The following is a 23,451-nucleotide window of genomic DNA, read 5'->3' as shown; positions in this document are numbered from 1 at the left end:
AACAAATCTAAGAATAAGGAGAAAATGAGATGTCCCCTTTTCGGGCCCTCCGTAGGGTTCGAGATCAGCCTGGCCAACATGGTGAAACCCCATCTCTACTAAAAATATAAAAATTAGCTAGGCATTGGTGGTGGGCGCCTGTAATCCCAACTACTCTGGAGGCTGACGCAGGAGAATCCCTTGAACCCATAAGGCGGAGGTTGCAGTGAGCCGAGATCGCACCATTGCACTCCAGCCTGGGCAACAAGAGTGAAACTGCGTCTCAGGCTGGGCACAGTTACAGCTCAGACCTGTAATCCCAGCATTTTGGGAGACCGAGGCGGGCAGATCACTAGGTCAGGAGATCGAGACCATCCTGGCTAACACGGTGAAACCCCGTCTCTACTAAAAAAATATAAAACATTAGCCGTGTGTGGTGGCAGGCGCCTGTAGTTCCAGCTACTCAGGAGGCTGAGGCAGGAGAATTGAACCCGGGAGGCGGAGCTTGCAGTGAGCCAAAGATTGAGCCACTGCACTCCAGCCTGGGTGACAGAGCGAGACTCCATCTCAAAAAAACAAAACAAAACAAACCAGAGTGAAACTGCGTCTCAAAACAAACAGAAACCAAGAATCTTGTAGAGTGAATTTTTACCCTCAAATAAAATAACTGGGTTGCTAGAGAAAGAGAGAGATTTAGGGTAAAAGAACCTAACCACTGTGAATGGTCTATGTAAATCATAATAAGGTTAGTAAGAAGGAATTTTTAAAGGGGTTGTATAATTCAGTTGGCTATGATTAAAGGAAAACCTATCTTTCTAGAGATTAGTCTTTAATATTTATTAAAATGCACTAACATAAAACTTAAATTAGCTAAAACAAGATTTTATTACAAATATTGTTATTTTTAGTTCAAGAACTTTTTAAATGTTTAAATTCTGCACTGTGTTTCCTTTAACATTCTTCAGATTGATACCTTAAAAGTGCTACTCTTTCTCTCTTTTTTTTTTTTGAGACGAAGTTTCGCTCTGTCTCTCAGGCTGGAGTGCAGTGGTGCAATTTCCACTCACTGCAACATCTGCCTTCCGGGTTCAAGCGATTCTCCTGCCTCAGCCTCCCAAGTAGCTGGGATTACAGGTGCGTGCCACCACACCCAGCTGACTTTTTGTGTGTTTTTAGTAGAGATGGGTTTCACCCTGTAGGCCAGGCTGGTCTCGAATTCCTGACCTCAGGTGATCCGCCCGCCTCGGCCTCCCAAAGTGCTGGGATTACAAGCGTGAGCCACCGCACCCAGCTGATAAGAATTTCTCTAAGAAAAAAAAAAATGGGTAGTATATATGAATTGGAAATCACAGTGGCAAAATGTTGGTTACTGTTGGAGCTGGGTAATAGGGGTTCATTCAATTATCCTCTCTTCTGTATGCTTCAAATTATCCACAATAAAAAGTTTTAAAACAATTAAATAGATCAACCAAGGACTCTGCATTATAGAGTCATCCTAGAACCCAAGGCTCATTTTATCTTCAACCTGTGGCCTTGGGTCATCCCAGCATCATCTAGCCAGCAAATGAAAAAAAGCTGGAATGCAAGGGCACACCCTTTGTTAACTGCCTGAACCCAGAAGTGGTAAATCACTTTCATTCACATTCCATTCTCAAGTACTAGTCAAACAGTTCTACCTGGATGCAAAGAAGCAGGGAGAAAGTCTAGTTGTAGTATGGGGAAGAAAAGAAATGAAGTTTGCAGTAGCAATAACCAGTCCCTCCATAGACCATTTTCTGTCCTTAGAGAATTTATTTTGGTCCTACCTTTGGTCTCCTGGTTAACTACAACTCTCTTTTAAAATTCATCTTTCAGCCGGGAGCAGTGGCTCACGCCTATAATCTCAGCACTTTGGGAGGCCAAGGCAGGTGGATCACTTGAGGCTAGGAGTTTGAGACTAGCCTGGCCAACATGGTGAAATCCTATCTCTACCAAAAATACAAAAGTTCACCAGGCATGGTAGCAGGTGCCTGTAATCCCAGCTACTCAGGAGGCTGAGGCAGGAGAATCGCTTGAATCCACGAGGCAAAGGTTGCAGTGAGCCGAGGTTGTGCCATTGCACTCCAGCCTGGGCAAGAGGGCAAGACTCCTCTGTCTCAGAAAAAAAAAAAAAAAAAATTTAAATTAAAATAAAATTCACCTTTCCACAACTTTCATTCCCAATTCTAACCCACCTAGTTTCATTCATGAAAATCTTTCCTGGCAGAACAGGGTGGCTCATGCCTGTAATCCCAGCACTTTGGGAGGCCGAGGGGGGTGGATGACAAGGTCAAGAGATCAAGACCATCCTGGCCAACGTGGTAAAACCCCGTCTCTACTAAAAATACAAAAATTAGCTGGGCATGGTGGTGCACACCTGTAGTCCCAGCTACTTGCGAGGCTGAAGCAGGAGAATCGCTTAAAGCTGGGAGGTGGAGGCCGCAGTAAGCTGAGATTGTGCCACTGCACTCCAGCCTGGGCAACAGAGCAAGACTCCGTCTCAAAAAAAGAAAAAAAATCTTTCCTAATTTCTGTCTCGGGTATAATATTTACTAAAGTCTGTCATACTCCCTCACCCCTATTTTCCTTTTTTTTGAGACCGAGTTTCACTCTTTGTTGCCCAGGCTGGAGTGTAGTGGCACGATATCGGCTCACTGCAACCTCCGCCTCCTGGGTTCAAGGGATTCTCCTGCCTCAGCCTCCGAAGTAGCTGGAATTACAGGCACATGCCACCGTGCCCGGCTACTTTTTTTGTATTTTTAGTAGAGACGGGGTTTTGCCATGTTGACTAATCTCAGGTGATCCACCCACCTTGGCCTCCCAAAGTGCTGAGATTACAGGCTTGAGCCACCATGCCCAGCCAGGAGAGCTTTATTTCTCATAAACGTTTGCAGCTTGCAGGCTATCCTGTCAGGCAGAGAAGCAGAGCCTCCGCTCAGAAGCCAAAAACAGATACTTGGAGTGCGGGGTAAAAGGAAACAGGAATTTATGCTAAGCAGGGTGGTCAAATACACATATTTAATAATCTATTGGCAGAGTCATGAATATTTATGAAAGGAGAAACATGTGCATGTTCAGTTGAGCTTCATATCTGTCCATAAGACCCATGTTCAAAAATGGTAATGTTAGCGTGATCTGAGGTGGAGTTTCCAGCCCTCTCAAGTCAAAAGGTGAAGCAGAGGACACAGAAACTGCGTTCTCCTTAGCCTGGCCAGATCCACTGCATGGTCACTGCTCTTTTACCGGGAAGCAATGCTGGTTAGTTGTTTTGTCCTGACTGCAAAAGGGACGGGCAGTGTCAGGCAGTTGGTTGATGTCAGGTGGAGCAAGGAGGCCGAGGCGGGTGGATCACAAGGTCAGGAGCCTGGCCAAGATGGTGAAACCCTGTCTCTACTAAAAATACAAAAATTAGCTGGGCATGGTGGTGCATGCCTGTAATCCCAGCCACTCGGGAGGCTGAGGCAGGAGAATTGAACCCGGGAGGCGGAGCTTGCAGTGAGCCAAAGATTGAGCCACTGCACTCCAGCCTGGGTGACAGAGCGAGACTCCATCTCAAAAAAACAAAACAAAACAAACCAGAGTGAAACTGCGTCTCAAAACAAACAGAAACCAAGAATCTTGTAGAGTGAATTTTTACCCTCAAATAAAATAACTGGGTTGCTAGAGAAAGAGAGAGATTTAGGGTAAAAGAACCTAACCACTGTGAATGGTCTATGTAAATCATAATAAGGTTAGTAAGAAGGAATTTTTAAAGGGGTTGTATAATTCAGTTGGCTATGATTAAAGGAAAACCTATCTTTCTAGAGATTAGTCTTTAATATTTATTAAAATGCACTAACATAAAACTTAAATTAGCTAAAACAAGATTTTATTACAAATATTGTTATTTTTAGTTCAAGAACTTTTTAAATGTTTAAATTCTGCACTGTGTTTCCTTTAACATTCTTCAGATTGATACCTTAAAAGTGCTACTCTTTCTCTCTTTTTTTTTTTTGAGACGAAGTTTCGCTCTGTCTCTCAGGCTGGAGTGCAGTGGTGCAATTTCCACTCACTGCAACATCTGCCTTCCGGGTTCAAGCGATTCTCCTGCCTCAGCCTCCCAAGTAGCTGGGATTACAGGTGCGTGCCACCACACCCAGCTGACTTTTTGTGTGTTTTTAGTAGAGATGGGTTTCACCCTGTAGGCCAGGCTGGTCTCGAATTCCTGACCTCAGGTGATCCGCCCGCCTCGGCCTCCCAAAGTGCTGGGATTACAGGCGTGAGCCACCGCACCCAGCTGATAGGAATTTCTCTAAGAAAAAAAAAAATGGGTAGTATATATGAATTGGAAATCACAGTGGCAAAATGTTGGTTACTGTTGGAGCTGGGTAATAGGGGTTCATTCAATTATCCTCTCTTCTGTATGCTTCAAATTATCCACAATAAAAAGTTTTAAAACAATTAAATAGATCAACCAAGGACTCTGCATTATAGAGTCATCCTAGAACCCAAGGCTCATTTTATCTTCAACCTGTGGCCTTGGGTCATCCCAGCATCATCTAGCCAGCAAATGAAAAAAAGCTGGAATGCAAGGGCACACCCTTTGTTAACTGCCTGAACCCAGAAGTGGTAAATCACTTTCATTCACATTCCATTCTCAAGTACTAGTCAAACAGTTCTACCTGGATGCAAAGAAGCAGGGAGAAAGTCTAGTTGTAGTATGGGGAAGAAAAGAAATGAAGTTTGCAGTAGCAATAACCAGTCCCTCCATAGACCATTTTCTGTCCTTAGAGAATTTATTTTGGTCCTACCTTTGGTCTCCTGGTTAACTACAACTCTCTTTTAAAATTCATCTTTCAGCCGGGAGCAGTGGCTCACGCCTATAATCTCAGCACTTTGGGAGGCCAAGGCAGGTGGATCACTTGAGGCTAGGAGTTTGAGACTAGCCTGGCCAACATGGTGAAATCCTATCTCTACCAAAAATACAAAAGTTCACCAGGCATGGTAGCAGGTGCCTGTAATCCCAGCTACTCAGGAGGCTGAGGCAGGAGAATCGCTTGAATCCACGAGGCAAAGGTTGCAGTGAGCCGAGGTTGTGCCATTGCACTCCAGCCTGGGCAAGAGGGCAAGACTCCTCTGTCTCAGAAAAAAAAAAAAAAAAAATTTAAATTAAAATAAAATTCACCTTTCCACAACTTTCATTCCCAATTCTAACCCACCTAGTTTCATTCATGAAAATCTTTCCTGGCAGAACAGGGTGGCTCATGCCTGTAATCCCAGCACTTTGGGAGGCCGAGGGGGGTGGATGACAAGGTCAAGAGATCAAGACCATCCTGGCCAACGTGGTAAAACCCCGTCTCTACTAAAAATACAAAAATTAGCTGGGCATGGTGGTGCACACCTGTAGTCCCAGCTACTTGCGAGGCTGAAGCAGGAGAATCGCTTAAAGCTGGGAGGTGGAGGCCGCAGTAAGCTGAGATTGTGCCACTGCACTCCAGCCTGGGCAACAGAGCAAGACTCCGTCTCAAAAAAAGAAAAAAAATCTTTCCTAATTTCTGTCTCGGGTATAATATTTACTAAAGTCTGTCATACTCCCTCACCCCTATTTTCCTTTTTTTTGAGACCGAGTTTCACTCTTTGTTGCCCAGGCTGGAGTGTAGTGGCACGATATCGGCTCACTGCAACCTCCGCCTCCTGGGTTCAAGGGATTCTCCTGCCTCAGCCTCCGAAGTAGCTGGAATTACAGGCACATGCCACCGTGCCCGGCTACTTTTTTTGTATTTTTAGTAGAGACGGGGTTTTGCCATGTTGACTAATCTCAGGTGATCCACCCACCTTGGCCTCCCAAAGTGCTGAGATTACAGGCTTGAGCCACCATGCCCAGCCAGGAGAGCTTTATTTCTCATAAACGTTTGCAGCTTGCAGGCTATCCTGTCAGGCAGAGAAGCAGAGCCTCCGCTCAGAAGCCAAAAACAGATACTTGGAGTGCGGGGTAAAAGGAAACAGGAATTTATGCTAAGCAGGGTGGTCAAATACACATATTTAATAATCTATTGGCAGAGTCATGAATATTTATGAAAGGAGAAACATGTGCATGTTCAGTTGAGCTTCATATCTGTCCATAAGACCCATGTTCAAAAATGGTAATGTTAGCGTGATCTGAGGTGGAGTTTCCAGCCCTCTCAAGTCAAAAGGTGAAGCAGAGGACACAGAAACTGCGTTCTCCTTAGCCTGGCCAGATCCACTGCATGGTCACTGCTCTTTTACCGGGAAGCAATGCTGGTTAGTTGTTTTGTCCTGACTGCAAAAGGGACGGGCAGTGTCAGGCAGTTGGTTGATGTCAGGTGGAGCAAGTCTTTTCAAAGGGCTGGTTTCTGTTTAACTTTCTGTTTAAGAAAGCCTAATGGCGGTAAGTGAAGGAGGGGGTATAAAGAGGTGTCTGACCTCGCACCCTGTCACGGCCAAGAATTCAGTTTTCAAGGTTTTTCTGGGGTCCCCTTAGCCAAGAGGCAGTCTGTTCAGTCACTTCAAGGCTTAGAATTTTATTACTTCTCAGTGTCTTTGTCATGTTTATTATGTCTCACTTGCTCACTTGGTGGTTACATTCTAGAACAGGGGTATCCAATCTTTTGGCTTCCCTGGGCCACATTGGAAGAATTGTCTTGGGCCACACATAAAATACAATAACACCTAATGATAGCTGATGAGCTTAAAAAAAATATATATATATATGTAAAATATCTCATAATGTTTTAAGGAAGTCTATGAATTTGTGTTGGACCCCATTCGAAGCCATCCTGGGCTGCATGTGAGCCACAGGTTGGACCATAACGTTGTTCTAGAAGGTGAGAAGACTGTAAGACAAGAGTATTGAAAAGGGCTTTTGAGAGCTCTGAAAGCCCCTTTCAGCTCTCAAATTATAGCAAAAGTACATAGATTATCACGATGAATATTGGGTGGGGAGGAATGATTAAGTAAAATTAAACACATGGGCGCTGGGTTTGGTGGCACACACCTGTAATCGCAGCACTTTAGGAGACCGAAGCAGGCGGATCATCTGAGCTCAGGAGTTCCTTACCAGCCTGGGCAACATGAGGAAACCTGGTCTCTACAAAAAATAGCCAGGTGCAGTAGTGTGCACCTGTAGTCCCAGCTACTCGGGAGGCTGAGTGAGGAGAAACGTGAGCCCAGGTGGCGGAGATTTCAGTGAGCCGAGATTGCACCATTGCACTCCAGCCTGGGCGACAGAGCAAGACTGTCTAAAAAATAAAAAATTAAACACATGGAATAGCTAGATATTATATTAATGGGCTATTATCAAGAAAACTTACCTGGAAAAGTTTCATTCTACAGGGGTCACACTGAGTTGATCTTAATAATCTTATGATTTTATACCATATCATGCTTTATACAACTCTTTTTAATCTATTATTTAATTCCCCAGTAGCATTTTGAAATAGATACTGTTCAGTTGAGGAAGCCAAAGCTAAGGGATTAAGTGCTTTGTTGAAAAGCACCAGCAGGCCGGGCGTGGTGGCTCACATCTGTAATCCCAGCACTTTGGGAGGCCAAGGCAGGTGGATCACCTGAGGTCAGGAGTTTGAGACCAGCCTGGCCAACATGGTGAAACCCAGTCTCTACTAAAAATACAAAAAATTAGCTGGGTGTGGTGGCAGGCACCTGTAATCCCGACTACTCGGGAGGCTGAGACAGGAGAAACACTTTAAACCGGGAGGCAGAGGTTGCAGTGAGCCGAGATTGCACCATTGTACTCCAGCCTGGGCAACAAGAGTGAAACTCCATCTCAAAAAGAAAAAAGAAAAGCACCAGCAAGTTTGTGGCAGGAGTAAAACCTGAATCCAGATCTTCTGACTGATGTTTATCCCAGTACACCTTACCTAATTGCAGTTCGTTCGTTCTTGTTACCATTCCCAGTTTGGATCACTATTGGTTTTTATTACATATTTAGTTCCCTTTCCTACCTAAATTAGCTCTAGTCACTGCATTCCTGTTATAATACTTTGATTCTGTTCCAGAGAGAAGTGGAGATCCTGATGTTTCTCAGTGCCATTGTGATGATGAAGAACCGCAGATCCAGTAAGTTTGGCCCACTTCTCAGTCATAAGGTTAGATCTAATGCCCTTTGGAGGTCCTTTCCTTCGTGTTAAGAGAGTGGCAATCATTTGGTAAATCTGTCCTACATTTAATTCCAAGGCTGAATCTGAACTTGGACCTATTCCTTCCCCATCTCCTATATCAAAGTGCCCCATTAAGAGGGACAAAGAATGGGAAATAGGAGTGCACAGCCCAGCCTGACCTGTGACATCTCTGTGTTTCAGTCACTGTGGAGCAACATATAGGCAACATTTTCATGTTTAGTAAAGTGGCCAACGCAATTCTTTTCTTCCGCTTGGATATTCGCATGGGCCTGCTTTACATCACACTCTGCATAGGTAAGGAGACTACCTTTCTTTGTTTTTGTTTTTTGTTTTTTTTTTTTGTAAGACTGTGTTGATAGACTTGATTGTGGAAACCACAGTCCCAACAGTTGCAATCCCAAACATGTTTCTCCATACCCTTCTTCCATATCTCGTACCTAATTAATTATATATGTAGCTCAGATGATAACAGTTTATAGAGACTGTATTTGTAGAGGTAGGGAATGTGTTGGTCATCTACATACATCCACAAGTGTGTATGTATTCTTTGGGGGCTGAAATCCTTGGGTTGGTTTGGAAGTAAATTCCCTGTGTAAGGCTTTTTATGTTTCCTCTGACATCTTCTTTCTGTGTTTAGTGTTCCTGATGACGTGCAAACCCCCCCTATATATGGGCCCTGAGTATATCAAGTACTTCAATGATAAAACCATTGATGTGAGTGCTCTTTCCCTTTTCTGTTTCTTGGGTCCCTTGTGGATGATTTTGTAGTTGTGCTCTGCATTCACTAGGAGGAACAACAGTGCTTCAAAATGGATGTCAAGGGCACTGTGGTTCATTATGAGAGCTGGGGAAGAGGGAACGCCAGGATGAGGAATTAGATGCTAAGGTGTGAAACTTCCCAGGAGGCTATGTGGATCCAGCTCACTTTTCTTCCCTGTATTTGACAGGAGGAACTAGAACGGGACAAGAGGGTCACTTGGATTGTGGAGTTCTTTGCCAATTGGTCTAATGACTGCCAATCATTTGCTCCTATCTATGCTGACCTCTCCCTCAAGTGAGTAGTGCAAAAGGAGAGATGGTGGAAATGAAGATGCTGTGCCTTCCCTCTCACTGGTTTTTTTGTTTTCTTCTTTTGTCCTTGATTTTTACACATGGCAACCAAAAGCATCTCCCTCTCCCCTCTTAAATATCAATACTTCCACTTTCCTTGATCCACTGGTTTTTTTTTTTTTTCAGTATATTAAATAATATATTCTTTTCAGGTACAACTGTACAGGGTTAAATTTTGGGAAGGTGGATGTTGGACGCTATACTGATGTTAGTACACGGTATGTAAAGTCCTGGGCAGAGGGTCTGAGCAGGGAATCACTTTGAGTGTTATACACAGGGGCATTTAGAGAACTTTCTGGGCCCTGCAGGTACAAAGTGAGCACATCACCCCTCACCAAGCAGCTCCCTACCCTGATCCTGTTCCAAGGTGGCAAGGAGGTAATGCGGCGGCCACAGATTGACAAGAAAGGACGGGCTGTCTCATGGACCTTCTCTGAGGTACCTGAAAGGAAGGGCAGGTGCATGAAGGGTGTAGAACAGTAGGTGGGCTTTCGAGCCCTACCCGGCTTTGATTCACAGTTCTGCCACTTGCCCATTAGCTTTGAGGGTGTGGACTAGTTACTAGACCTCATGTATTAATTCACTTAGCAAATATATATTATGTGCCAGATCTGCTAGTACTGGGGAACAATTACTAGTTTAAGATTTGGTCTCAGGCCAGGTACGGTGGCTCATGCCTGTAATCCCAGCACTTTGGGAGGCCGAGGCTGGCAGATCACCTGAGGTCAGGAGTTCGAGACCAGCCTGACCAACATGGAGAAACCCCATCTCTACTAAAAATACAAAATTAGCCAAGTGTGCTGGCTTATGCCTGTAATCCCAGCTACTTAGGAAGCTGAGGCAGGAGAATCGCTTGAACCTGGGAGGCGGAGGTTGCAGTGAGCTGAGATTGCGCCATTGTGCTCCAGCCTGGGCAACAAGAGTGAAACTCCATCAGAAAAAAAAAAAAGATTTGGTCTTGAAGGCCTCTGCACATATTGTCTGTAGGTGTTAGGTTCCTTGTCAGTTAATTGGAGGTAATAACCCCTGGCTTACAGGATTGTTTTGCAGATTACATTAAATAATTTAGGTATATATAATTCTTGGCACAGTGAATAAATACCCATTGAATAGTTAAATACCCATTGGCACATAATGGGTATTTAACAGTTGACTTTTCTGGGTACCTAAAAAAGAGGAAGGTTAGGGAAGATTTTTGTCCTTTGCTTACTCCTTCCTTTCCCAGACTGTGTGTAAAATGCCTTACTTCCCAGGCTCTTTACTCTCCCTTCCAACCCAGATCCTGATTTGTGCATCTCTTTTGTGCAGGAGAATGTGATCCGAGAATTTAACTTAAATGAGCTATACCAGCGGGCCAAGAAGCTATCAAAGGCTGGAGACAATATCCCCGAGGAGCAGCCTGTGGCTCCAACCCCCACCAGAGTGTCTGATGGGGAAAGCAAGAAGGACAAATAAGATCCTCACTTTGGCAGTGCTTCCTCTCCTGTCAATTCCAGGCTCCTTCCATAACCACAAGCCTGAGGCTACAGCCTTTTATTTATGTTTTCCGTTTGGCTGTGACTGGGTGGGGCGGCAGGGTGCTGCTTCTGATTTTAAAGAGGCATCTAGGGAATTGTCAGGCACCCTACAAGAAGGCCTGCCATGCGGTGGCCAGCTGTTTCACTGGAGCAAGAAAGAAAGAGATCTCCTATGATGGAGGGGAAATGGTTTTCCTCCAAGCTTGGGTCAGTGTGTTATCAACTATTCAGACGTCTCCATGGTTTCTCTATGAAACTACGGTTTCATTATTCCTTCTTACTCGACCGGCAGAGCCTGGTTAGACCTAGATTTAACCCTAAGCTAGGATGCTGGGGTATAGAAAGCTAAGAATTTTCCCTCAAGGACTCTTGCTTCCTTAAGCCCTTCTGGCTTGGTTTATGGTCTTTACTAAAAGCATAAGCCTAACTTTGTCACTAGTCCTAAGGAGAAACCTTTAACCACAAAGTTTTTATCATTGAAGACGATATTGAACAACCCCCTGTTTTGTGGGGATTGAGAAGGGGTGAATAGAGGCTTGAGACTTTCCTTTGTGTGATAGGACTTGGAGGAGAAATCCCCTGGACTTTCACTAACCCTCTGACCTACTCCCCACACCCAGTTGATGGTTTTCCACAATAAAAAGATTGGGATTTCCTTTTGATTGCGCCTTTGTGTGTTCCTGTATTAGAAAAGCCTGGCAACTGCAGAGGAATTGCCCATCTTGACGTCAAAGGTCATCCTATTCGGTTTTACCAAAGGCCGGGCATTGATCCCCAGGATTGGCAAGAGTTGCAGAAGGCTAGTTTCCATAAGCCTAGAATAGGGGCCACTGTTAGGTGGTGGGTTTAGTTTGGGATTGGTTCGCAGTTGCCAGGGAGGAGAGTTTGGCGACGGATCGTTGCACACAACATGCAGCGCGACGCAAAGGTACAGAAAAGGCGAGGCTTGCAAATAGGACCCTTGTCTCCGCCCCTTCCTGCTGTGTTCACCTTCCCAGCATCCCCTGTCTCGTCGACCCGAAGCGATGGGTAGTTCCGTCAGGCGCTTCCCGCCCCTCCCCTCTCCCTGCTTGCAAAGTGGTTGTGCCCCAAGGTCCGCCTCCAGGCCACGTGGGCGCTGCGGACCACGCTTTCCGTTCCTTGGGGACAGGTTTCCGCTGTAGGAGGGTAGCTTCCGGGCTGCGGTCTTCGCTGCCCACTTCCAGCTCAGTGGTCGCGTCTTTGCACCCCACCGACCAGGCCCGCTGCATTCTCGGCCAGGTTCTAGGCGCCATGGCTCCCCGCGGTAGGAAGCGGAAGGCTGAGGCCGCGATGGTCGCCGCAGCCGAGAAGCAAGAGAAGCTGGCGAACAGCGGAGAGGGAATGGAGGAGGCAACCGTTGTTATCGAGCATTGGTGAGGGGCCTGGAGAGTAACCGGGGAGAGGGAATAGTGGCGCGGCGGGGCCAGGGGCCCCGGTCTCTAACCTCCCCTTCTCTCCCTAGCACGAGCTGACGCGTCTATGGGCGCAACGCCGCGGCCCTGAGTCAGGCGCTGCGCCTGGAGGCCCCAGAGCTTCCAGTAAAGGTGAACCCGACCAAGCCCCGGAGGGGCAGCTTCGAGGTGACGCTGCTGCGCCCGGACGGCAGCAGTAAGTGGGGACGTGGGTGTGGGGGAGAGGGGCGGAGGGAGAGGGACGTGGATTCCGAAGAGAGGAAGCGCTATTCTCAGAAACCGCGGCAGTCTCATGACTTCAGAGACGTGCTGGTGGATTCCGAAGTATTGTAACTTCGCTTCATTCTGTCCTTTCGCAGGTGCAGAGCTCTGGACTGGGATTAAGAAGGGGCCCCCACGCAAACTCAAATTCCCTGAGCCTCAAGAGGTGGTGGAAGAGTTGAAGAAGTACCTGTCGTAGGGAGATTTGGGTAGTCCTCATGCTGAGGTTTGAAATGGGAAGTGGGGGGCGCGGCCGCTGTTGAGGAAGAGAAGGGATTAATCTTGGTGTGGCTACAAGTACCCACCTGGCGTGGGTAGCTCACGCTTGCAGTCCCAGCACTCTGGGAGATCGAGGCAGGAGTGAATGGCTAACATAGGGAGACCCCGTCTATTTGAGGAAAAAAAAAAAGACACAATATTGTTTTCTATCTAGTGTGCCCTAAGTGCAATTTATGTCCTTTGGAAGACTGTAGTTGACTGTTGCCCTGGGGGTATGGACAAGTTTTCCATTTGGAAGTTTATTTCATGCTACTTCATTTATGTTTATCCCTACACTCTGCTGTTTGGTTCTAGGGTGTTCTGTTACTGTCCCCTGTGTTAACACTGTACTACAATACCATCACATTTGGTTACAAGGATTTTGACCTTGTCTTTGTCCCTAGTGCTTCATACAGTGTTTTGGCATGTTCTGCACTTATGTTGAGTGGGATTTGGAGGAAGGATGCAATCCTTGAGCTCCAGGGTTTGTGAGTTCAAGGGTTGGAGAACGTGTCTTCCTCAGTCCTTATCATTGCCTGGATCCTTTCTCTAACCTTATTTCCCTTCTCATTTTTGCAGCTTTGTGTCCCTGGTGATGTTGGAACATTAATGATGGAACATGGCCAAACTTCAGTCATGTGCCTGAAGCCATGGTTTCTTCCCCACCAGAAACGAAGGTTCAGTTGTGAGGCAACCCTCTAGTAAGGCATTGCAAAAGTTAACTGGATTTGGTTTAATAAAAGTTGAAATAAAGTATTTGAGTAATAGAGTAAAACTTAATCTTAAGGGATGGACAAAGCCAGCCTTGTGGAGTTGGTAGTCCTTGTGTTTTTCATAGCCCAAGATAGCCATATGACCTGGAACTTTAAAAAAAAAAAAAATTTTTTTAAGACCCAGAGTCTCACTTCGTCACCCACGCTGGAGTATAGTGGTGCTCTCTGCAACCTCTGTCTCCCAGGTTCAAGCGATTCTCCTGCCTCAGTCTCCTGAGTAGCTGGGATCACAGGTGCACAGCACCACACCTGGCTAATACCTATTTTATTTTATTTTTAGGAAAGGCGGGGTTTCACCATGTTGGCCAGGCTGGTCTCAAACTTCTGACCTCAAGTGATACACCTGCCTTGACCTCCCAAAGTGCTGGAGTTAACAGGCATGATGAGCCACCACACTTGGCCTGACCTGGAACTTTTAGGGTCTCTGGTAAAACATGAAAAATACTTGTAAAAATTATGGGAGCAAAGTAAATAATTTATTTTTTAAAAAAAGCAACTATCTTTTTCAACTTACTTTTTGGAAGTAATGATGGAAGTACATCTTCTTGTCCCCTGCAGAGGTTTTAGCTAGACTTCCTAATACTGGCAGTGAATAAGCCCCATGTTAGGTGCTGGACAGCATCCATCACTCCCACCCACCTAGTATTCCACCCAACACTGTTTTACACCTTCCTCTGGAACATTTTCTTAAACAGTACACCACCACAGAAGGTGTTCTTTCCCAGCTTTTCCTAAATTACCAGTGACTGGATGCCTTATGACCTGAGAGACTTGACTTTGGCTGTTACCTATGACCCACTAGAACTGGGGAGCACACAGTTTGTTTAAGTTGTCACTAACTGGAAAATAGATTACAAAGAAGTAAGATGGTTCAAATTCATAATTTTCTATGTGTGGTACCCTTGGCTTCTGCCTGGCTTCCGAGGCTTAGGGAGGGGAGGAAGGGACCTACAAAGAGCCAGGGGTACACCTGCCTCTTGTGCCAAGAGGAGAGGGCATGTGCCAGCTTCTCTGTCAACAAGCCTTTTGCTAGCTAACACTTCCCACCCTCCCAGGGCCCCTCACCTGCCCTCCCCCCTCCACTATGTTAGTATATCTACCTCTGTTTCTGACTCTGAGGAAGGGTCAGGCCATACGGAGGGAACACTAGTGGGTACCAGCCTCCCCTCTGCTGTCCAGTCCACCACATCAATCTCTTCCTCTTCAGAGCTCGCAGGAAGTGAGCCTAGTAGTTCAGAGTGACCAGATACCTCCTTGCCTGCCTTGGGAGAAGGGTATAATAACTCATCTGTAGTCAGGGAGACTTCCAGCCCAGTCTCCACCCAGTTTGAGCAGGGAGGCGAGAGGTCCCCATAAGACCTCCGGGGAATATCAAGGGAGCTGACATGGAGAAGTTTGTCTTCCTGACCATCCAGTGGCTGGGAGCTGGTAATTTCAAGGTCTGGTGTCCAAGGGCCTCCTACTGAAAGCACTTCTCCACTCACCTCAGAGGGCATGACAAGGGGGCTAAGGAGCTCAGCTGGCTCTTTGTTCTCACCAGCAGGTTCCTTTTCCAATTCTGTGAGCTCCCTGGGCCAGAGTTCCAGGTCTGGTAGACACCATTCTTCCCCTTCCATCCAGTTCTTTCCTGTTTCTGTCAGATGGTAGGTAGGGGTTCTACAGCCCTCAGCCCCAGGACTCTCCAGAGACCCTATAGGTGGTTCAATGTCTGAGCCACAGAGCATGAAGTCCAGGATCTCCTCCAGCTCACTGGTGGCAGCAGCACTTGTGATTCGGTACTCCTCAGCCTCACAGGGTTGCTCCAGCAAGGCTGTGTCAAATGCATAGGGCTCTCTGCAGTCAATAGCCAACATAGGTTCCTTCTCTACCAGTTCTGGACTGGACCCAAACTCTGACTTCACCACTGGGTGGTCTGGGGAGTGGCTAGCAGAGACCAGAATGTCTTGTAGCCTAGTGCACACCGGGGAGTCCTGACACAGTTCTATTCTAGTAGATGACATTTCCTGCTCATTACTGGAGAATGGCTGAGTTCCTGAAGGCTCTCGGAAGTCTCCTCCAGGATCTGGGATCTGGGGGCTATCTTGAGAGTTTTTGAGGGGAGGTTCTTGCACCACTTCCCAGCAAGTCCCATTGACAATCTTCCTAAGTTTAACTCTCCCAACCTGCCCCTCCTCTGCAGATTCTGAGTTAGGTGCCCTGACTTCAGGGCTCCGCTTCTTGCTCCCACCCGTCTTTCCCAGACCAGATGGGCTTGGGGTGGTCTGTAGAGGACTAGCTCTCCCTGGTTTTAGCTTGTCCTCTGGTGCTTCTTTATTTACACTCCTCTGCCGCCAAAGACGCCGGCCAGGGGTTGCAGGTACTGAGCTAGGTCCACTTAAAATGCTGGAAGGCTTTGATGTGCAGATATCAGGAGATGGCTTTGAGCGACTGAGCCTGATCTTTCTGGGCAACAGGCGTTTGTCCACAGAGGGGTACAAGCTGGGTGGGGAGAGCACTGTAGGATCAAGGGCAGTGTCATTCTTGTTCTCTCTAGGCCCTTGACTATGGCTTGATGGTGAAGAGCTTTTTTCTTGTGGAGTTGGGCAGGCTCTGGCCTTCCTCTTGAGCAGAAGAGTGCCAGACAGATTGTCTGCATTCTGTCGGTTGTTCTCCTGAGGCCCCTCTTCCTTCCCCAAGGACTTCAATCTTATTGCCCCAAGAGGACAAGGAGTCCGAGTAGCAGGCAGTGGGGTGTGAGGGTGGTGGCTGGGTGTCACCACTCTGGCAGAGATTGGTGCAGCACTTGTTGGTTGTAAGCACTCTCGGTTCAGTCTTCGGCCCTGTGGGGCCTTCACCAACTTTCCACCCTCAAGCTGAAGGGATTCCAGCTCAGACACACGGAGCTGACGGGCAGCAGATAGCACATCCTGGGCTTCTTCTTGAGATACTTCCATTTCTGAGGTATACAGGAAGTCCACCAGCTTCCTAAGTGTGCTGATCTTCAGGCCGCCCAGCTCCAGCACCACCTTCCGACCCTGAGCTGGCCTCTCCCGCTCCAGGCGCTCTGTGAAGAAGGGGCTGTAAGCTGACAGGATGCAGCAGTGAGCTGGAACTGCCTCACCTGAAGGGAAACCCAAATTCTTTTGTTATCTCAGGTAGACTGGCATGTTCATGGGGTAAGCACAGACATTACTACCCAAATGTACTGCCCCTTCTCTTATTTCCTTCCATGGGACTTCAAGTAAAAGAAAATGATTCTTCTGCCTGCCTGGAAGCTTCTGCCATTACCTTTTGCCTAGCTAACTTTTTTTTTTTTTTTTTTTTTTTTTTTAAGATACTCTCTCTCAGTCACCTAGGCTGGAGTGCAGTGGTGCAATATCAGCTCACTGCAACCTCCGCCTCCCGGGTTCAAGCAATTCTCCTGCCTCAGCCTCCCGAGTAGCTGGGATTACAAGCACATGCCACCACACCTGGCTAATTTTTGTATTTTTAGTAGAGACGGGGTTTCACCTTGTTGGTCAGGCTGGTCCCGAACTCCTGACCTCAGGTGATCCACCTGCCTCGGCCTCCCAGAGTGCTGGAATCACAGACCTCGTGAACCACTGTGTCCAGCCCGCTAACTTGTTTCTTTATTCTCAAAATCTACCTTTGTCATCACTTCCTTCAGAAAGCCTCCTGGGGCTGAGTGCAGTGCCACATGCTTGTAATCCCAGCTACTAGGGAGGCTGAGGCAGGAAGATTGCTTGAGTCCAGGACTTTGAGACTAGCCTGGGCAACACAGTGATACCGTGACTCAAAAAAAAAAAAAGCCTTCCTTCACCCCACCACAAGTCTGAGTTAGGTGTTCCTGGGCAGAGGTACTCTGTAGCTATCATGGCACTTAGCTATCTGTATTGTAATTATCCATCTCCTTCACTAGGCTGTAACTCTGTGAGGACAGGGACCGTATCTGTCTTTCTCACTGAGATATATTCAGTGCCTGACACAAAATAGAGGATCATCATTCTTGCTGAATTTAATTTTATTGACTCACACAAGACTTCAAAAACTTTTATAGAAGCAACTTGTGGTCTAACAGAAAGAGCTATGGAGGTGGACTATCTGCTGTGCTCTAGCCGTCTGTTCTGAGCCCCCTTCTCATTTAATGGGCACTTCCCAGGTAATCTCACTTCGTTTCTTCCATGGCTTTAATTACAAAAGGCTTGCTGATGATTCCCAGATCCATACCTCTGCCTAGATCCCTTTCCTGAGGGAGTGAACATACCACAGCTAGCATGTCTACATATATGCCTCACCAGCACCTTGAATGCAACTTTTCCAGAAAATGAACTTATTCCCCACCCCAAAAACCTCTCTCATTTTCTACTTCGAAGTAAGGCATCATATTCACCCAGTTGCCTGAGCTTGAAAACCAGAAGTCATTTTTCATTTCCCCTCCCTTACCCATCACATCTAATTTAAGTATCAGGGTTGTTGGTTTTTGTTTTTGTTTTTTTGAGACAGAGTCTTGCTCTGTGGCACAGGCTGGAGTGCAATGGAGCAATCTCAGCTCACTGCAACCTCCGCCTCCTGGGTTCAAGCAATTCTCCTGCCTCAGCCTCCCGAGTAGCTGGGATTACAGCCGTCCGCCACCGTGCCTGGCTAATTTTTCTATTTTTAGTAGAGAGGGGGTTTCACCATGTTGGCCAGGCTGGTCTTTAACTCCTGACCTCAGGTGATCCACCCGCCTCGGCCTCCAAGGCAGACAGATTGCTTTAGCCCAGGAGTTTGAGACCAGCCTAGGCAGTATGGCAAAACCCTGTTTCTATTAAAAATACAAACAATTAGCTGACTGGGTGGTATATGCCTGTAGTCCCAGCTACTCAGGAGGCTGAGGTAGGATAACCACCGGAGCCCGGGAGGTTGAGTTTGCAGTGAGCTATGATTGTGTCACTGTTCCAGCCTGGTTGGCAGAGCGAGACCCTGTCTCAAAAAACAAAACAAAACAACCCTGGCCGGGTGTGGTGGCTCATGCCTGTAATCCCAGCACTTTGGGAGGCTGAGGTGGGAGGATCACTTGAGCACAAGAGTTTGAGACTAACCTAGGCAAAACAGTGAGACCCTGTCTCTAAAAAGAAAAAAAAAAAGAATTTGAGCCCAGAGAGTCTGGCTACAGAGTCTATGCCCTTAACCACTTCAGCAATTTTTGTAAACTCTCTTTAATAGCTCATATTTTTATCTTTTCAATGCCTTAATTCAGACCACCATCCCTTCTCTCCTGGATTATGAAACAGCTGCCTATCTAGGCTCAGTAACCAGTAATGGCTGAATGTTGTTTCTAAAGCAGGTATCAGATTATAACCTCCTGCATAAAACTGTTCAGTACATTTCCCAGTGTCCTGAAATACCTACTTCCTTTGCATGACACTTCAGACCTCACATGTTTACTAATTTCCCTTTTCCTCTCTGGTCAATACACCTTTTATAGTCTGCTCTAGTAATAATGAACAAATCCCTTGGTCACATCTCTGAACCTATATACATGCTGCTTTCTGCCAGGAAAAATTGTTCCCTGCTTCCTCCCACTTGTTTGTCCTTCAGATCTCACCTAAGGGGTTATTCCAAGAAAAGTTCCCTAACCTTGTCTCCCAGTCTCCTCAAGTCTGTGAAGGATGTTCCTTTTTTATCCTCCTAAGTCTGCCTATACTTACCCAATTATATTTTTAATATATTGCACAGTTACTTGAATGCACTGGATATTTGAATGTCTTCCCCTTATAAGATTTCCTTAAGAAGAGGAACTTTTGTATGACGAGGGTAGCAGTGTTTAGCATACAACAGGCAACTGATAGTTTTCTTCTTTATTTGGAAATAAATAGTCAATCTCAGCTCTGCACTTACTAAGAGAAGCAGCAGGCAAGTCACTTAACTGTAGTCCTCAACTCATTCCTATGTAGAATTGGAACTATATAGCTAAGACTTCTCTTACAAGACTTAGAATCAAATGAGACACTATACTGTATGTACTCCGCAAACTGTAGAGTGGTATACAATATTGGTTATCATAATTTTTTTTTATAAATGAAGAAATTGAGCCCTAGAGAGATGAAGTTACCTGCCCATTTGACAGTTACTAAGTAACTGTCTTCTAATCTTGGGCCTTGTACATTATATATCAGGGTCTACTTTATGCTGAATTAATATTTCCAGTGTGAAGTGAAGGGGTGGAAATAAGCTATACATTTTTAGTTTTAGCAACAAACAGCAAAAGTCATCAATTTGAAGATTAAAAAATTAAGCAGGCCAGGCGCAGAGGCTCACGCCTGTAATCCCAGCACTTTGGGAGGCTGAGGCGGGCAAATCATGAGGTCAGGAGTTTGAGACCAGCCTGGCCAACATAGTGAAACCCCATCTCTACTAAAAATACAAAAAATTAGCCGGGTGTGGTAGCACGCACCTGTTGTCCCAGCTACTCGGGAGGCTGAGGCGGGAGAATTGCTTGAACCCGGGAGGTGGAGGTTGCAGTGAGCTGAGACCAAGCCATTGCACCCCAACCTGGGTGACAGAGTGAGACGCTGTCTCAAAAACAAAACCAAAAAGAAAAAAAAAGAAAAGAAAATGGGAAAATGGGGTTGGACATGGTGGCTCACGCCTGTAATCCCAGCACTTTGGGAGGCCGAGGCGGGTGGATCACTTGAGGCCAGGAGTTTGAGACCAGCCTGGCCATCATGGCAGAACCTCATCTCTACTAAAAATACAAAAATTAGCTGGGCCTAGTGGTGCATGCCTGTAATCCCAGCTACTTGAGAAGGCTAAGGCATGAGAATCACTTGAACCCAGGAGGTGGACGTTGCAGGGAGCTGTGACTGTGCCACCACACTCCTGCCTGGGCAAGAGAGTGAGACTCTCAAAAAAAGGAAAACATAATAGTATCATCTGACACATACTGTGGTTGGTACATTAAAAGCACTATTCTAAGTGCTTACCCACGTTAACTCTTAATCTTCACAACCATCCCATTGGAATATTATCTATGTTATATAGAATTTATCTGCTTATAAAACTTTACAATTAGATTCATTATTTAAGAGAAAGAAGCAAAGTCACAATTTCACTCTTGAAAACAGTAGTAATTGTCCTAGAAACAAACAGCCCTTTACCAACTAGTTTACAGTGGTCATAGGCAGTAACATTTTGCTGATTTTGTCCTTTACCCTCTGGCCCTGAACTCGTTTTATCTTATTCTGTGGTGAGTTTTCAGTTGAATTCCCACCAGTCTCTTACCTTCTGCCTGCAGAAGGACATCACAGAACACATCACTCTGCTGCTGGTGATGAAGCTGCAGAAAAGCTAACCTGAGGAACCGGGGGTTCCTGTATAGGATTTTGGGACTGGCAGGAGAGCACATGTTGGCAGAGTCTTAACAAACCTAGGTTTTCACAGATCAGACTCCTGTAGGTGAAATAATACATTTCAGAGGCATGGTTATATCTAATGTGTTTTTTGTCTTTGAAATGGCAGGGAAATTTTGAACGTGAGAGATAATAGTATATGAGTTGAGTAAACATCAGCCCAGAAATTGTGCCAAGGATATCTCATGAAAGAAAATTATCATAGTGGTTACATGTGGGAGCTCAGAGATAAGCCTAGGTTTGGGTCTCGGCTCTATTTATTAGCCTAGCTGTATAATCTCACACAGGTGACCTAACTTCTCTGAGTCTCACTTTCCTATTCGTGAAATGGAATAATAGTACTTACCTTGTAGGGTTGTTTTAAAGATTAAATGAGTCAGTGAAGGTAAAGTTGCTTAGCACAGTGGGTGCCTGGTACAAAATAACTACCATGCCCCAAATGGTAGCTATTATTATCCTTCTACCTTCCTCATTTCCATTACCACTGAGACTCAACTGCTACAATGCTGACTACTCATACTCTTCCTGAGCACCACATCCTAGCTCCATAGGTATAATCTTCAATTTAACACTTTTAAGGAAATACTACTGGGTATAAATTATCTCTAGTAAGTCCTATGCACCTTTTCTCTGAGCTCACTGTATCACACTAACCAGCAGAGGGTGCACAATAAAGAAGAGAAGCCTCTGACTCTGCGGGAAGGTCTCTCACAGAACCGAGGACATTGCCACCCTTGGCTGGGTGTACTTGACCAAAGTTAGCCTGACTGACCCTGGCAGTAGGCAAAGAATTTGGCCTTTAGGTTTGTATAGTTAATTACCAGGCTAACAATGGAGCAAGGATAGTTAAGCATTTTACCCCTCCCAAAACAAACTGAGTATTCTGACTTCAGGTTTATGTCCAGCTTTTTAGCATCGAAACCCCCCCACTCACTGCACAGCTGAGTTCCTTTCCTGGAATGCAGTTTTCTATCAGGTAGCACTGAGAGTCCGAACAGTTCACGTCAAAACTATCAGGAAAGAAGAGTGAAAAGGTAAATTAAGAGAAGGCAGGCTTGGCCGGGCGGGGTGGCTCACGCCTGTTATCCCAGCACTTTGGGAGGCTGAGGCAGGTGGATCACCTGAGGTTAGGAGTTCGAGACCAGTCTGGCCAACATGGTGACTCCCGTCTCTAAAAATACGAAAATTAGCCGGGCATGGTGGCAGGCGCCTGTAATCCCAGCTACTCGGGAGGCTGAGGTGGGAGAATCGCTTGAACCTGGGAGGCGGAGGTTGCAGATACAGCCACTGCACTCCAGCCTGGGCGACAGAGGGAGACTCCGTCTCAATAAATAAATAAATAAATAAATTTAAAAATTAAAAAAAAATTAAAAATTCCCATCCCAGTAAGAGAGATGTGGATGGAGGATGGCAGCTGTTGCAAGGGCCCTGGGGAAGCTTCCCAATCCACGAGCGCCCGGCCTTGCCCCCAGACCCAACCTGGAATAGCTTTGCGGTAGACTTTGCTCCTGTTGCCCTCTCTGTGCTTGTCCTCTGTCCAGCCTGCCTTGCTTCCTCTCAATGTCCAGCGTTGAGTCGGGAGGCTGAGCAAAGAAGCGCAGGTGGACCAACGGCTGAGTGCTTCACCTCCCCGCCCAGAAGCAAGGGAATCGGTGTTGGCGGAAAAAGCGGGGCTTCAGGGAGAGCCCTGCAAAGCGGGGTGCCCCGCACGCTTGGGCGCCCTGGCCCAACTCCTTTGAAGAAAGATTTCTAGGCGCGAGGGTTTCTGGGAATGGAGCGTGGGGATCCGGGAGGCCCAAATTCAGGACTTCCCGTCACGGCCACCTCCACCAGCACAGACTTTGCAGGCAGCCCCTGGCGCCCTTGTATCTCTGTGGGCCTCGGCACCCACATGCACTGGGTGGTGGTGATAGCGAGGGTTGTGAGGCCACGCGGCCAGCGCCACACACCTCGTGCCACCGCCCTAGCGCGCTGCCCGTCGCAGAACCCTACGCCCCTCCTCCTCCCGAGCCCTCGGGCTACGTCCGCCGGAATACGTCATTCCCATTGGCCGAAGGCTCCCGGGAGAACCAATCAGAGCAGGAGGAGCCCTTCGGGCGGGAGGCTAAGTCTCGAGGGACTTGAGGGCTGAGGGAAGATGGCTGGGCTGCAAGAGGCAGGGGGAAGGGCCCACCGGGGAGGAATTCTTGTGAAAGCTGTCGTCTTCCTCAGCACTCGATGAAAACACACCGAAAAAGAGGGTAGGGATGCTGTAGTAGAGAGGGTGCCAAGGCGGTTAAGAGTCATGTCCATCTTCCCTTTGAAGAGGCAGCAGATGCCCTTGGCTCTGCTAGGAGCGCTCTAGGCTTCGTAGAGGAAGAGGTCTCTGGATGGCTCTGCTAACACCGGGTCCCCCATATCGCTAATTTAGAAATCCCTTAAGACCGGAGATGTTCTGGAATGAGGTCATTGGGCAGTTTCTGAATTCAGTTTCTTTACTGATTCCACTCTAACCCCAAATCTTGGAGAATTAATGACCCAGGGATTTTGCAGAAATCGCGCCCCCCGGAACGGTCTCTATTATCCTTAGAGAGACGATTTAAAAAAAAAAAAAA

The 23,451-nt window shown here is 46.7% G+C and overlaps 4 protein-coding genes across 4 annotated transcripts in view; 3 read left to right on the top strand and 1 right to left on the bottom strand.

Moving 5' to 3' along the window:
- TMX2 (thioredoxin-related transmembrane protein 2) overlaps window positions 1-13,470 on the top strand; it is a 32,842-nt gene extending 19,372 nt beyond the window's left edge. Inside the window, exons 2-11 of the mRNA XM_011998639.1 lie at window positions 8,013-8,073; window positions 8,316-8,429; window positions 8,773-8,849; window positions 9,083-9,189; window positions 9,398-9,463; window positions 9,554-9,683; window positions 10,554-12,156; window positions 12,246-12,391; window positions 12,555-12,682; window positions 13,294-13,470. Of these exons, the coding sequence (XP_011854029.1) occupies window positions 8,013-8,073; window positions 8,316-8,429; window positions 8,773-8,849; window positions 9,083-9,189; window positions 9,398-9,463; window positions 9,554-9,683; window positions 10,554-10,700 (702 nt within the window). The 3' untranslated portion in view covers window positions 10,701-12,156; window positions 12,246-12,391; window positions 12,555-12,682; window positions 13,294-13,470. The remainder of the gene's footprint in view (window positions 1-8,012; window positions 8,074-8,315; window positions 8,430-8,772; window positions 8,850-9,082; window positions 9,190-9,397; window positions 9,464-9,553; window positions 9,684-10,553; window positions 12,157-12,245; window positions 12,392-12,554; window positions 12,683-13,293) is intronic.
- LOC105552859 (chromosome unknown open reading frame, human C11orf31) lies at window positions 12,035-13,470 on the top strand. Its single transcript, XM_011998638.1, is given in 4 exon segments — window positions 12,035-12,156; window positions 12,246-12,391; window positions 12,555-12,682; window positions 13,294-13,470. Coding segments are annotated over 3 exon segments (369 nt in total). The 3' UTR covers window positions 12,656-12,682; window positions 13,294-13,470.
- A 471-nt stretch (window positions 13,471-13,941) lies between these two features.
- On the bottom strand, window positions 13,942-21,440 carry BTBD18 (BTB (POZ) domain containing 18). Its single transcript, XM_011998640.1, has 3 exons — window positions 21,204-21,440; window positions 20,730-20,897; window positions 13,942-16,587 (listed from the first exon to the last, which is right to left on the bottom strand). The coding sequence occupies exons 2-3, from the start codon at window positions 20,851-20,853 to the stop codon at window positions 14,570-14,572; spliced, it is 2,142 nt and encodes a 713-aa protein (XP_011854030.1). The 5' UTR covers window positions 20,854-20,897; window positions 21,204-21,440; the 3' UTR covers window positions 13,942-14,569.
- A 1,529-nt stretch (window positions 21,441-22,969) lies between these two features.
- The window catches only part of CTNND1 (catenin (cadherin-associated protein), delta 1), a 69,128-nt gene continuing 68,646 nt past the window's right edge, over window positions 22,970-23,451 (top strand). The window contains exon 1 of the mRNA XM_011998641.1: window positions 22,970-23,097. Coding sequence (XP_011854031.1) covers window positions 23,075-23,097 — 23 coding nt within the window. The 5' untranslated portion in view covers window positions 22,970-23,074. The remainder of the gene's footprint in view (window positions 23,098-23,451) is intronic.

This window comes from Mandrillus leucophaeus, unplaced genomic scaffold (genome assembly GCF_000951045.1).
Source record: "Mandrillus leucophaeus isolate KB7577 unplaced genomic scaffold, Mleu.le_1.0 Scaffold578, whole genome shotgun sequence".
NCBI lineage: Eukaryota > Metazoa > Chordata > Mammalia > Primates > Cercopithecidae > Mandrillus > Mandrillus leucophaeus.
This window is presented reverse-complemented; position numbering and strand designations above follow the sequence as displayed.

Coding starts and splice junctions, on each gene's coding strand:
- BTBD18 (XM_011998640.1), bottom strand. CDS start 20,853: ATGTGCTCTCCTGCCAGTCCCAAAATCCTATACAGGAACCCCCGGTTC. Junction 16,588..20,729: donor TGTCCTTCTGCAGGCAGAAG/GTAAGAGACTGG, acceptor GTTTCCCTTCAG/GTGAGGCAGTTCCAGCTCAC.